General features: G+C 44.6%; 3 protein-coding genes across 3 annotated transcripts; 2 read left to right on the top strand and 1 right to left on the bottom strand.

The window, feature by feature from the left end:
* Window positions 1-298: 298 nt before the first annotated feature.
* On the bottom strand, window positions 299-4,616 carry LOC6530364 (chaoptin). The gene is made up of 10 exons (XM_039372382.1): window positions 4,427-4,616; window positions 4,112-4,359; window positions 3,893-4,053; window positions 3,664-3,833; window positions 3,002-3,604; window positions 2,685-2,939; window positions 2,015-2,626; window positions 1,865-1,959; window positions 917-1,804; window positions 299-847 (listed from the first exon to the last, which is right to left on the bottom strand). Exons 2-10 carry the CDS (start codon window positions 4,210-4,212, stop codon window positions 454-456), a joined length of 3,279 nt encoding a protein of 1,092 aa, XP_039228316.1. The 5' UTR covers window positions 4,213-4,359; window positions 4,427-4,616; the 3' UTR covers window positions 299-453.
* Window positions 4,617-4,699: 83 nt separating this feature from the next.
* On the top strand, window positions 4,700-6,639 carry LOC6530363 (inactive selenide, water dikinase-like protein). The gene is made up of 2 exons (XM_002091253.3): window positions 4,700-4,847; window positions 5,214-6,639. Exon 2 carries the CDS (start codon window positions 5,226-5,228, stop codon window positions 6,420-6,422), a length of 1,197 nt encoding a protein of 398 aa, XP_002091289.1. The 5' UTR covers window positions 4,700-4,847; window positions 5,214-5,225; the 3' UTR covers window positions 6,423-6,639.
* Window positions 6,640-7,469: 830 nt separating this feature from the next.
* Window positions 7,470-14,367, top strand: LOC6530362. Its single transcript, XM_002091252.3, has 7 exons — window positions 7,470-7,704; window positions 11,364-11,449; window positions 11,511-11,710; window positions 11,772-11,977; window positions 12,043-13,097; window positions 13,380-13,571; window positions 13,638-14,367. The coding sequence occupies exons 2-7, from the start codon at window positions 11,381-11,383 to the stop codon at window positions 13,770-13,772; spliced, it is 1,857 nt and encodes a 618-aa protein (XP_002091288.2). The 5' UTR covers window positions 7,470-7,704; window positions 11,364-11,380; the 3' UTR covers window positions 13,773-14,367.
* The last annotated feature ends 15 nt before the right edge of the window (window positions 14,368-14,382 follow it).

Raw genomic sequence — 14,382 nt, 5'->3', positions numbered from 1 at the left:
GAAGCACTTCGGAGAACAGCCTTTGTGTTTTCGCCCTGAATGAAAGTCAGCCAGCCTGGGCCATCAGCCATCAGCTGGCCCGTTCGGTTGGCTGTGGGCTCCAACGCTTTCTGAATTGCGCTGCCCACGCGAGGCGGCGTCCAAGTAAACAAATACATGTGCGCACGGCTGTGATAATAGGGCGTCGCGAACATGTTCAGCTGTAAGGTCAGAGTACAGCGTGTCCTTACAGTGAGCCATGGCCATAGCGACTCAAGCACACGGCCAACAATGGAAGCAAAGATCAAGGACAATCTGATCACTTTTCAACATTCATTTTATCACATTGATGCGCACTTAAAACGATTTTTACATACAATGCACAATTGGTAACTTGGAATGCATAGCAAAAGGATTTTAAGTTTGAGTTTAGATATCAACTTAGTATATTATTGCACAATTTTTCCGTGGTAACTAAAATCGGGCAACAATCAAAACGAGTATTATATACAAAAGGCAATGAGGTAGGCTGCTGGAGGTCTGGGAAACGCCTCCCCTGACCTGAAAGTTTCCGAAGAAGAAAGTACGGGGTCGCTTTAGCGAAGGTAGCTGCTGGCACTGCCCGGAGAACCACTTCCGCGTATTTCCATCGCTATCCCGGGATACTATACATATTTCAGCACCACGCAGTTTCTCTTCTCCTAGCGCCGAGAGTTCCTCCACCGGGATCTGGGCAGTACGATTGTTGTAGGCATAGTCCGACTGGTAAAGCACATCGTTGCTACTGCTTCGGATATAAACGTGGAAGTCTGCGACGTCTGAAAAGCCGGAGACATACCAGCTTAGGGTCAACAGGCCAGCTTTGTTGCTATGGGGAAAAATTATGATTTACAAGGATTATAAGTTTCTTTAAATTTAAATTACAAAATATGCATACGTTTTCACTTCTCGGAATCGGACATCTGTAAGCTGTTCATAATCAATGCCCTTATACATCTCCTGCTCATCCTCGGCGCAGTGCAGATAGTCATCGTCCAGAGATATGAGCTGCTTGTCCTTGATCAAAGCCGGCGTCGCGCAGTAAATGCTCTGCAAATCCTTACTAGCTATCGTTTGTTGCAGCATGAAGTACTTCAGAGGTCGTGCATTGCAACCGCAGTGCAGGGGATTGCCAGCCAGAAGAACTTGGCTACCATTCCGCATGCTGCCCACCATCGAAGCTGGCACATCTTCCAGACTATTGTTGGTAAGATCAACGTATTTGAGGGATTTTACTTTCACCAGATTGGCGAAGGGCAAGTGGTAGATTCGATTATGGGAAAGGTCCAAGTGGCTTAGGTTTTGAGGAAGGTCAAAGATGTGCTCTTCAGACTTCAGATTAGCCAAATCATTGTGAGACATGTCCAAACTTTGAAGTGAAGTGAAATTAGAGATAACTCCTTTCCTTAGATCGTTGATCTGGTTGTGGGATACATCTAACTTAACCAGCTTTTTGGTGCCAAAGGTAATGTCATAGGTCAGTATGGGCATCAAATTGTAGCTCAGGTCCAGGTTTCTTAGGTTGTACGGAATGTACTGATGAGAAGGAAAGGTTTTCTTGGTCACAAAACTTATACGATTGTGGCTCAAGTCCAAGGTTTCCAAGCTGAGTAGATCATCCAAAACACCATTGGTTTTGTTGTCCAATTTGGTGAGGAAATTGAATGACAAATCAAGGTTTCGCAGCGATGGTAAGCCGATAAATATGTCATTTTGCAGAGTCTGAATTCCGTTGGATGACAGATTTAAAGTGAGAAGTTGCAGCAGGCCCTCAAAAGCTCTTTTGCTACAAGGTATAAAAATTATATTTTATACAAAAATATACAAATCTAATATAAGAACTTACCTTATATCCTTAACTTGATTACCATACAGATTCAACTCAAATAAGACGGGCAGTTTACCAAAGGCACTTCGATCTAAGGTCGTAATATTGTTGTTCTAAACGAAAAATTGGATGAATATATACTTTAACAATTTAATAGCATTTGCTTACCTCTAAGTATAAGTACTGCAGTGTCGACATGACAGATACCGCCTCCATTGGTGGCTGACTGATGCCATTGTTTTGCAGCTTTAGTCGCTGCACCACCAACAGGCCAGTAAAACTTTCCCCATTCAGACTGTCACCCAGTTGGTTATGGCTCAAGTCCAAGTAGATCAGTGAGTTCATCACTGGCCATGTGCCCGCTGGTATCTTAGTAAGTTTGTTATGGCTGAAGTAGAGCTCATTTAGGGAAATAGGTAGCTGGAATAGTTTTTCCAATTGATTGTTATTCAAATACAGCTGTCGCAAACTTGTCAGCTTGGCCAGCGATCCTCGCACCACGGATACCAGTTCGTTATAACTCAGATCCAATTCTAAGAGGGTTGGCAAAGTGCCAAACGTCGAGGACTTGATTTCCCTCATGCTATTATAGCTCAAATCAATTGATCGTAGCGAGAAAAGGGTTTGAAAAACTCCATTAAATATGCTGGAGATGTTATTGTGCGAGACATCGATGGTGTGCAGTTCATAGAGCTTCGGAAAACAGTTTTTGGGTATATCGGTTATGCTGTTGTACGAGGCATTCAATACTTTCAAGCCTGTCATATTTTGTATGGGAATCTGTAGTATAAAATAAAGAAATTAGTAATCGGTAAACTTTAAAAGCGTTCACTATTACCTGTGCTAGGTTGGTAAGATGGTTAAAGCTCAGCTGAAAATAGGTGGCGAAAGTGGTCTCATCAAAGCTGCGACGCGAAAAGTTGGTCAAGCGATTATAAGACAAGTCAAGAACTGTAATGTTTACACAATTTTCAAACGCGGCTGTTTCAATTAGCTCAAGAGCGTTATGGGATACGTTTATGATGGCCTGGTAAATATCCTTGAAAGAGTTCTTTTCAATCTTGGTTATGTTATTCTCCGCTAAATCGAGCAACTGAAAAGCATCAATTTTAGGTCAAAACATCTAAACATCAAAACAATCTAAAAGTATAGTACCTCCACGTAGTTCATCTGGGTAAACATCTGGAACTCGACCTTGTTAAGACGGTTGCGTGCCAGATCTATGGTTCCAATACGGGCAATCGAGTTGAAAGTACCACGACCAATATCCGTGAGCACATTATCGCTTAGGAAAAGGCGACGGAGGAAACGCATACCCCTGAAACTATTTGCATCCAGGCGTGCAATCTGGTTGTGTGACAAATGGAGCACCTTCAGCACCGAGTTTCTGGCAAAAGTTCCACGACTTAGTTCGCTTAGTGCATTATGAGAAACGTTGCACCATCCCAGCTTTGTCAGATCAGCTATGTGCTGTGCCTCCAGCTTTTTGATCATGTTATGACTTATGTCCAGGACCTCTAACTCTCTCAGATTCTTGAACTGGTTGCGTTTCAGATTCTCCAACTGATTTCCGTGCAGGTCCAGCGTTTTTAGTTTTCGCAAAGGCTGAAAAGTCTCTATAGGCAAATCACTGAGGTTACCATTGATCACACGGATGATTCCCAGACTATTTGCGATCTCTTGACCAGCAAATAGATCCTTGGGTAGCTGTTGGAAGGCATGGCCGTCAATTACCAGTTCCTTAGTTTTTCCTAGAATCTGTAAAAGGCATTTGCCATTTTAATAACAATGCTTTCGGTATATAATTTGGTTCTTACCCCGAATCCTAGTTGTCCCACATGGCTTAGATTTGTGCGGAGAAGATGCAGTTGCTCCAAAGTATTATTTACTCCATAAAAAACGTAATCCTCTATGGTCGCCAACGGTGTTTCCTCTATGATCAGCATACGCGCTTTGATATGAGCAAAAAGTGGGCCATATAGACGAACTAGAAAGGGAATTAGATTTTAAATTGTACAGGTTGTTTGGACTGCTAGAAGTACGCACCGAAATGTCCTCTGTAGATGGTCAACTCCTCGATGGGCATACCAAAAGAGGCCAAATTCTGGAGGGCAACGGATAAAGTAGCCAAGTTGGTATTTTCGCAGCGAACGTAGAGCCCATTATCGCTGCCTTTTACACACTCGCAGGGGTACAAGGCCTTGGATCTGGTTAAAAAAAAACGACGTTAATGAAGAAGTGTGTAATATTTCGAGGATAACTCACTTTTTGGGGCACTTGAACTCGGGTTCGCCATAGACATATTCCGAACTTGCCAGAGCAACGAAGTGCAGCAAAACGAGACTGCGCAGGCGTAGCTGAATCATATTTTAGCGATTTCGTCACTGTTTTCATTTAGTTTATCCCATGGCCCCAAACCAATTTCGTTTCTCGGCTCTTTTGTGTGGGTTTCGACTTCCTGGAAGTTGTAGTTCTTTGTGTAATGATGTTCCGCTCGAATTAGTTTGGTTTTTCTGCCCAAGAAGTAAATTTGACTTGTCTTATCAACGAACAAAGGTAAATGGTTTCTTCTACTTTTACTTTTCGCTCTGCTGGCGCAACAGGTTTTCATGGGCCGCTCTCGAGCGCACTTTATGACCAGTACACTGGAGCTCAAACATCGTTTAATTGAATTAAGGCCAACTATTTTGAGTATCGCCAAAAGATTGGGCACTGCGAGCCATAGTTTTCATTTGAATGCTCCCATTGATTTCGTTGTAATAACATATTTTTATTTATTTTACTCTTGGCGCACAATGCAATCGATAGATTTCGATCGAGTTGGCAGCCTTGTCAAACTATCGCTGCAGGCCATCGGCAGCCCGCATATCGAATCACCCGCACACGCAAATACAACCCTGTTGTGACATCTCGCTCGTTGGAAAAGCAAAACCAGGCGCAAAATAAATAAAATTTGCTCACGTTACCCTACAATTATCGTTGTACATTCGCACAAGCAAACGTAAGTATTAAGGCACAACCAAACGCATCAAACAATGTGGAAAATACAAAGTGCGCACTTTTTTGGCATTTTGCAATTGAAATGAGTGGGCATTGTTCACGTTGCTCGCCTCGCCGACAGGGAGAAATACTGACTTCGCCCGTTTTAGCCGCCATCGCGACAACAACCAATCACAGGCCGCGCTACACACACGCGGCAGAAAATCCGTGTACATACACGTCTGAGCGCTGTGGTATTGGTGGCCGGGGAGAACGCGAGTTACTCGCTGCATAGAGTAGCCCACTATGTGTTTATTGCGCGGCAAAAGTGCGTTAATCGGTTGAACTCACAACTTACCTCCTGTTCTTTGCATACCCCCTTCCGCAGCTATAAAACAAGATGAGCTACGCCGCTGATGTGCTGAACTCGGCCCACTTAGAGCTCCATGGCGGTGGTGACGCCGAGCTGCGTCGTCCATTTGATCCCACAGCTCACGATTTGGATGCTTCGTTCCGGCTCACACGCTTCGCGGATCTTAAGGGGCGGGGCTGCAAGGTGCCACAGGATGTGCTATCTAAGCTGGTGTCCGCCCTGCAGCAGGACTACTCCGCCCAGGACCAGGAACCGCAGTTCCTCAACGTCGCCATACCCCGGATCGGTATTGGCCTAGACTGCTCCGTCATTCCGCTGCGACACGGCGGTCTCTGCCTGGTGCAAACCACTGACTTCTTCTACCCCATTGTCGATGATCCCTACATGATGGGCAAAATTGCGTGCGCCAATGTGCTCAGCGATTTGTACGCGATGGGCGTCACTGATTGCGACAACATGCTGATGCTGTTGGCGGTTAGCACCAAGATGACAGAGAAGGAGCGTGACGTGGTCATTCCATTGATCATGCGAGGCTTTAAGGATTCCGCTTTGGAGGCGGGCACCACTGTGACTGGAGGCCAGAGCGTGGTCAATCCGTGGTGCACCATTGGAGGGGTAGCCTCGACCATTTGCCAGCCAAATGAGTATATTGTGCCAGATAACGCCGTGGTTGGGGATGTCCTGGTGCTGACCAAGCCACTTGGCACCCAGGTGGCTGTAAATGCCCACCAATGGATTGACCAGCCGGAGCGCTGGAACCGCATCAAACTGGTGGTGTCCGAGGAAGATGTGCGCAAGGCCTACCACCGGGCGATGAACTCAATGTCGCGGCTCAACCGTGTAGCCGCCCGCCTCATGCACAAGTACAATGCCCATGGTGCGACCGACATCACCGGATTCGGACTGCTCGGCCACGCACAAACCCTGGCTGCGCATCAGAAGAAGGATGTCTCCTTTGTTATCCACAATCTGCCGGTGATTGCCAAGATGGCCGCTGTGGCCAAAGCCTGCGGCAACATGTTCCAGCTGCTGCAAGGCCACTCGGCGGAGACCTCGGGAGGATTACTGATCTGCCTGCCGCGAGAGCAGGCCGCTGCCTACTGCAAGGACATCGAGAAGCAGGAGGGTTACCAGGCCTGGATTATCGGCATCGTTGAGAAGGGCAATAAGACCGCCCGCATCATCGACAAGCCCCGCGTCATCGAGGTGCCCGCCAAGGACTAGGTCTCCATTGCCTGACCAGTCGCTATTGTCTACCTTAAGTATCGTAATATTAACGTAACTGCTGCTCCCTCAGTTGTAACCGGCATGATCGGTCTTTGTTTTTTATAAAAAAGCTTATCAACTACAGATTCTCTGATCATTATAATCATGGACGTCTCTACTGCAATACGAGTGAATAAAATGAAAACACTTGACTCTTTTGTATCGAGTAAACGGACGAGAACGGATTTTTCGGGGAATGCGGGGCATCTGAATGAGCTTTTTTCAGTAAACTTTGTTATTAAATTGCAGCTCACAACTTGGCAAAAAGTGGAGCATCTTCGGAATCACATTTTGAACAGTCGTGTGTGATTTGAGTATTTAATCGAATGATTTGACCTACTAAATAAGTTGTAAAAGGGTTTACTATTTGAATTTATTTTCAGTTAGTACGGCAGCACTTTGGAACCAAAACTCTCGTGGTGTAAATTTTAAATTTGTTTGCTAATTTAGGTTCTCAGTCGCTCGCTAATGAAATCAGCACCGCGTTTTGGAAGTCAAATTGTTGGACGTTTGTGTGAATCTTAATCGCTAAGCTTTGTTTTGCAGTTAAAACCTGGGAGAGTGTTATCAGTAAAGTAATTGCCAGGTATCAAGCTAGCAAAAAGGAAATGAATGTCATTTATTTAAATTAAGAAATCCAACTACGTGTGTCAAAAGTATTTATTTAAGTAAGCGCACTTCTTATTTAATCGCTTATTTAACTGATAATTCTATATTGAACTTAAAATTTAAATGTTATGATAAGTTTAGGAGTTAGTTCGGAACATGGTCATTTAAAAGACATAGATGAATGAAAAAGTAATTAGCGTAGGCTATCAGATACCCTACCAGCTTAACCTCTACTGTTTGATCAATTGGCATTAGATGCGGAGAGCGAAAAGCTTTGCAAGCTCTGAAAAACAAAACCGAGCGAGAGATGCTCTCGGGCGAACAGGTCTCCGGCAAGTTGCCATCGTTGTTGGATCGGATCGCACTGGTGGGGATCGGGATCGCTGGTGGCAAGTGCGGATCGTCGTGGGTCGTCAGTACCGCCCGAGCTAGCGACGCGTTAAGATCCGAACCCGAATCGTAACCAACACGAGAAACTTACACTGCGCGCACCGTTACACTTTTGTGCTGGGAGCGATCGAACACTAATACACTGACCAACGAATTTCCCGCACATCGAAGAGATTTTCCCTCCCCATTGAACTGTACTTGGAACGAACGTTGCGTTTTTGGAGTTTTGGAAAAGTGCACAGTGAGTGCTGCAAGTATTTGTGCCCGAGAGCCACATAGCGATACAAATGGAGATAGATAGATAGATAGATAGTTGGATGGATAGTGTGTGGGCTGTTGGGGCTCTTTGGTCTGTCGAAGACGAGCTCGAAAACCGCAGTTAGAAACTAGTTTTCCCTACGTGTCGTGGTCGTGGTCCCAATCGCAATCGCAGTGACGGTGGTGGTTGGCAGTCGCTGCCTTACATGAACGTGGAAGTACTCGCTTTTTGAAGTGAAATTCGAAAACGCATCCTCCTCGGCCATGTAGCGATGTATCTGGCGGATCGCTATTGCTTGTGTATCTCTTCTTGGCCAGATGATTCATGTACGGTGGGCACTCGTACGTACACTCGATTTATTTCCCGACGGAACGGCGCAGTATTCAAATTGAAAGAACAGTGGCAGTGAACTAAAAATAGAATTATTTGTTTTCATATACCAACCGACGAAAATGAGAAAAAACCCCAAAAAAAAAAGAAACAAGAAATAAAATGGCTCGGCAAAAGTCGAAGAGTCGAAAAGTCTTTGCTCGGAAATTCGCCCAGTAAATGTATCTGTGTATCTTTGCATCTGTATCCGAATCGTACGCTCGCTAAACTTTCGTTTAATTTAGCCAAGTTCAAACGGCGTCTACAGCTTGTTTATGTCCGCCTGACTTGAACTCGTGGATTGTTTTTTGGTGCCTTGTGTGGGTGCCACAAATTGGCAACTCGACACACAGATACGCAACACACTTGCAGCGCTGCTAGAACATAAACATATCTACATATAGATAGTGATACATGCCTGGCGCATATATAGACGTTAGATTTCGCCTACGTTTCGATATTTGATTTTCGGAAATTTCAACAACAGAACGCCAGCGACGACGACAACACCTTCGCTTTTTATTTTTTGGCCATTTCAAACTCGTTGTTGGCCCGATATTTGTTTATTTTACGATTTTGTTTGCCATTGCCTACGTATGCTTTATGGCATTTGGCGATCTGTGATCGGCAATCTTGCTTCCCCTTTCCGCAGCCCCGCCCACTTGAATGGCTTAACCCAATGCGAAAGCATCCTCTCCAATTCTGTTTGAAAATTATATTTTCGGAGCATTTTTTCTATTTTGAACGGATGATTAATTCGATATACCAAACAATTGATTAACAATTGGATTTACGAACTCAAAAACACTTATTTGTAACGTGGTGAATCAAGCTAATGCCATAAAGTTCTCTGAATTTTCTCTTGTAAATCGTACCATTTTTAAAAATTAATCTGTGATTCATAACAAACATCCCACCTTCTTAGATAAATGTTTACTTTTGCGCAGAATTTGCGTAAATAAGTAAAGTTATTTGTAGATCATTTGTATTGGCTGCTCTTATGCTTGAACTTTGGGTTAATGGTTCGAAATCCTTAACCTTAATCAAATAGAAATATCTGAAATTATTTGTTACTATACAAAAGTAAACTAATCGTTCATTTAATGCTCTAACTTCTCATAACTTTGATAGTTGTTTTATTTCATTCTAAAATGTTAACTAATTAGTTTGTAGTAATGCCTTGGAATACTATTAAGTGGTTGGCACACTTTCTCGTGCCTTATAAGATAGTACGCTAATATTAAGCGTTTGCCTTAACTGGAAAATAGGAAAGTGTGCTTAACTTTATCACTTATAATCCTCTATTCGCAAACAAAGGTCTACGTTCTGCACTGCACAAAATGAACCAAGACAACTTATAAATGTGTTCATTATAAAAATTGCAAATGCCAAGTGTTTCATTCATAAAACCACAAAACTTACCCACTACTCGGTAAGTGCTGCTGCTCAAAGTGCTAAAATGGCACGTAGTGGCTCAACGGGTTAATTCCGATCGCCAGACAGACAGCAACATGTTTCTGCTCCCCAGAGCTCCAAAGCCCCCAGTATATGAGATCATTTCTGAGCTGCCAGTGTACATATGCAAAAACAAACCATGCGCTCCGCTCTCCGGCCATTTGTGTTTGTTTTGTCGCCAATCGCAGGCCCAGAGAACTGCTAAAAACGTGCTGAGATCGGGGCAGCCGAGTTATATAGTGTGCGTATATAGTGTAGTATGGTATAGTGGGTGGGTAGGGGGCGGTGGAGGCGGCGGCATCAATTAGATTTGGCCTTTTATCTATATTCTATTGGGCTATTTTATCCGTGTGTTTGGCTGACGTGAGGCATTATTATTCGTGTTTTGTGAGGCTTTATTTCTTTATTAGCTGTATTCCGCTGACCATATGGCGTGGCATCCCCCATCCCCATACCCACCTTCATACCCCACCCCCGTCACCCATTTCCACTGAAAGGTGACTTATTTAGTTCGCCTTGATTTGATTACTTAAGCTACAATTTGCGTTGACGCTTAATGCAGTTGCTGTCACAAGCTCCGTCTTATGACATCATCGTTGGTAGTCGGTAGTCGGTCATCCTCGCATTTTTGCATCATCTCCGACTATCTCTCACCCCAAGGTTATCTCTGAAAATCGAAAAACAAAAACTGCACTCAAACATGTGTGTATATACGAGTATACATGTATGTATGTATGTACATATATATTCCGAACCAGACAAAAAAGGAGTTTAAGGACACGCCACCGAAAGTGAAAACCAGTTTGACATTGAAATTTTGACTTTTTGCCTTTTTTTCTTTTGCATGTTGTCAGTTCTGAAAATCAATGCCAGCACTTTTGGTTTCTCTGCCAAAGGGTATGTTTATTTTAAGGTCCTAAAAATGGGAAGCTGATATTCAAAGATCATATATTTATTATTAATACTTTGCCTTGCAATTTCAAGGTTGTGGGAATTTATTGTTCAAATTAAAAGCTTTTGAACTGACAAATAAATTTTCTACAATTATTGTATATATGAGCATGGAAATTTATAGCTATAACAAGGAGAAAATTGCATCCACTTAGGGAATCTGTAAAGCATTTCATATAGACCGTATCATTTTCGAATAAACTGTGAAAAAGCTTCTCTAATTGATTTAACAATCAATAAGCCGGTTGATAAAACAATAGAAATAGTTAGCTAATATTTAAGAAGCAAAATAAAATACATTGTTAATAGATAAATGTTTCGTTTACCGTGTCTATCTATATAATCTTCATAATCTCATTGATCATACTATATAAATATGTATGTAATTCTTAAACCAAGAATGCAGTTTAAATAATTTTCAACTTATGAGGTTTTGGAAGATGGGCAGTCCATCACTACCAAGTAGATTTCAGTTGCGCAGGGCCTGGCCCTTAAGAACCATCTCCGCCGCCTTCTAGAGCATTTCATCTTCGCATGACAGGCTCCGTCTGCTCATCGCATCCATTGTTGTTTGGAATTCCATGCTCTGTGTGCTCAAGTGATGCCCACTTCAGATGACTTAAGCTTCCATTAATGCGCCAAAAGTTCTCACTTCAGAGTGGCGAATGCGGCCATTTCGAAAATGGAAACATCGAACGTGGGTGGTGAAAATGCTTGGGATTCTTGCAAACCGCCTTGACGCCAAATCAACCTGCTGTTCGGGGTCGAAATCCGTGATTACGTGTCTCGCAGACACCCACGAGTCGTTTGACTTACTCACACGTAGAATTTGAATAATTTATGAATGATACTGGTTTCCGTTTCAGCTAAAAACTAATTGGAAATGCAGTACTCGAGCAGTTCGGAAAATTACTCATCCTCGTTGCGGGACAAGCCCTCAAAATGGGGCAGGGTAAGCCTTGATTTAATGTCCACCTCTGATAGTAAATAACTAATACCATTAATTTCCCAAGAACGACAAGAACTACGCCTATAAGAAGTCATCCTATCAATACTCAAGTTCGGGCGACAACAATGTCTCGTACCAGGGCAAATCCCCGGACCAGAACATAGATCAATTGGATGCCTTGCTGGAGGATCTGAAGCAGGAACGCCAGATTACCAATAGAGAACGCGATCTGCTGCCCAGCAATGGAACCACTTATAGGACACTGTGAGTTTGACCACGATCTCGAATTGTAGCAATTTCAACAAGGATTCATCTTTTGCTGTAGTGAGCGCACTGATCCTTCGGGCACCGTAACGAGGACTACGCGAGTGGTGAAGACCAGCAAGCACTCGGGTACCGGTGGCCAGCAGCCATTTATTGATGATGTGGAGACCTTCAGTCCCACCGATTACAGCACCCTTCAGTCCACGGCCAAGTACTCCAGCTTGAAGAGGGATGAGTTCCAGACCAAAGACAAGCCCTATACTCTGGGTAAGAGTTGAAAGCTATGCATATGCAGTACACCCATTAATCGTACACCATTCGAATCATTCCAGCCCACTCCCCCGGTGGTGGACACTACGAGAGCAAGTCGAAGATCTACGAGAGCAATCGCACCATTAACAACAACGTGGAGCTGCTGCCCGCCACGAGCAGCACCAATCAGACGTTGACCAGCGGCACCACAATCGACAAGGAGCTGCAGGACATCGCCCTGAGCGATGGCATCCTGCCCGCCCCTGGCACCAAGGTGACCACCACGGTGAGGACCTACACCTACGAGATCCCGGCCACTGGGCCCGGCAGCAACACCAGCACCATTAACCGCACTCACACGCTGAACAACTCGAATACGCTGAGCAGCAGCTACAAGCTTCACGAGAGCCACAACTCCAGTCAGAACTTTTCGCAGCTGTCGCCTGTTCCGCAACCACAACCCACGCACACTGTGCCACAGACGGTGGTGTACAACACGGAGAGCTACTCCACGCTGAACAGGAACGGCGATCGTCCGGTGGTTAGCAACCAGTCCTACGAGATCAGGGAGCACAAGGAGACCACCACTCGCGGTGTAAGCCCACAGCCCCGTCAACTGCCTTTGGGATCGGGTCCGGCAGGAACTCCACCGGGCAACCGTACGGTCATCTACAACATCCACAAGACGGATCACGTCAACACAGTCAATGAGCTGCCACCTCAGCAGCGCTATCCGCCGCGCAGTCCGGCCCACAGTCCCAACTACGGACCACACAGTCCACCACTGCAGCCGGGAGTGAATCGCTACTACTACAAGGAGACGGAGACCTCAAGCACGGTCAACAGCATCCACGGACCGCCGAACGGTGGACCCTACGAGCCGGGTCTACCTCAGTCCGCTCCCCTGAAGCAGCTGCCACCCAACAACGCGTATCCACAGCAGCCACCAAATGGCAATGGTTATCCCCCAAATTCGACCACTTACAGCTACAAATACTCCTCGACCACCAACACAAACAACCGACGTGGTCCTGACTACGGCTCCCCATCTCCATTCCCCGTGGATGGCGTCGAGTATCCAGTGAATAGCAATCCTCCCCAGCGCGTGGACGATCTGATGCAGTCATTCGGCACTGTAAGTAATCGACGAGTTCTAAAGAGTAATAGCTTTGCAAGTCAGTAATTAAATAGATAAATATTTGAAGAACTTATGACATCGTTATCAAGCGGCCTAAAAAACGATAGTTAGGGATTACATTTGTATGGACTCATAATACCCAAAGTAGCAACTTAACATGCTACAAATGGAAAAAGATAAGACTGGTATCGCTTTAATGATATTATAAGTGTCATTCAGTGCTTAGTTACTTTTATGAACTCCTTTGATTTTGATTTGATTTATCATCTCGGTTTCCAGACCACTGACCATGTGGATCGCGTGGACATTGAGACTCCAGTGCGCAAGCGTGAAATCGAGACGGCGGTTGCCTCGCCCAACCAGCAGCATGTGCCATCCGTGAACAAGGCGGGAAAAGAGGTGTACTATCCACCTGGTCACGACACCATCGTGATGAAGCGCGAGGAGATGCATGCTGGATCCGCCTCAGGCGTGAGTATTGAATACATACCAAGATAAAAAACGGATTTTAATCAACTGATTATCTTACAATCGCAGGGTCGCTGGGCCAAGGGATCCGGGATGTACGAGTACGAGTCCGGGTCCAAGTCAAAGACGAAAACCAAGTCCGGTGCCGCCATGGTGCCCGTGTGCCTGCCCCTCTGCTGTGCCATGCCCTGCTCCATTATGTAGGGCGGGCGGACATCGCCGGACATCGCCGGACATCGGAACACCGTAACTTGTACATAGGTTTCTAATATTTGCCGTTAATAGTTCTAACGCTAAATCCTGCCCCGTGTTTTTGATTGCTCTCTACTAGGTCGTCTAACTTCTATCGGGCCTGCTTGTCAATTGGTTGTACGCGTAATTTGTTTGCCAAATTTTATGTCTATATATCTATACGTTATTGTCTATGTATATAATTTGTGAAGCGTCATCTACGGATGGACCGGTTGTTATACTTTTTTTCGGATTTGGTAGTTTATCCGCACCTAGTTTGCTCAAAATTGTTGCTCAAGCATTTAAATTCGCCAGTGGGATGCCCAAAAAGTTTACTCGATGCCAATTGTTTTAACTTAAATTTGCATACCGCATACCAAACACTAATAAATGAGCCGTGGAATCAAATTCCCCCTATTATTCGTTTCGCCAGCGCCCCCGAATACCCACTAATCATAAACCATAATCGTATCAGCGACTTAAAAGGTAATTCAGTCGTTACAGAGCCATAAATACTATTTCTAATACACGTAGTAACCATAATAAAAAACGAGATCTAACAAACGAAGCGATGAACTGTTTG

This window comes from Drosophila yakuba, chromosome 2R, assembly GCF_016746365.2.
Source record: "Drosophila yakuba strain Tai18E2 chromosome 2R, Prin_Dyak_Tai18E2_2.1, whole genome shotgun sequence".
Taxonomy (NCBI): Eukaryota; Metazoa; Arthropoda; class Insecta; order Diptera; family Drosophilidae; genus Drosophila; species Drosophila yakuba.
This window is presented reverse-complemented; position numbering and strand designations above follow the sequence as displayed.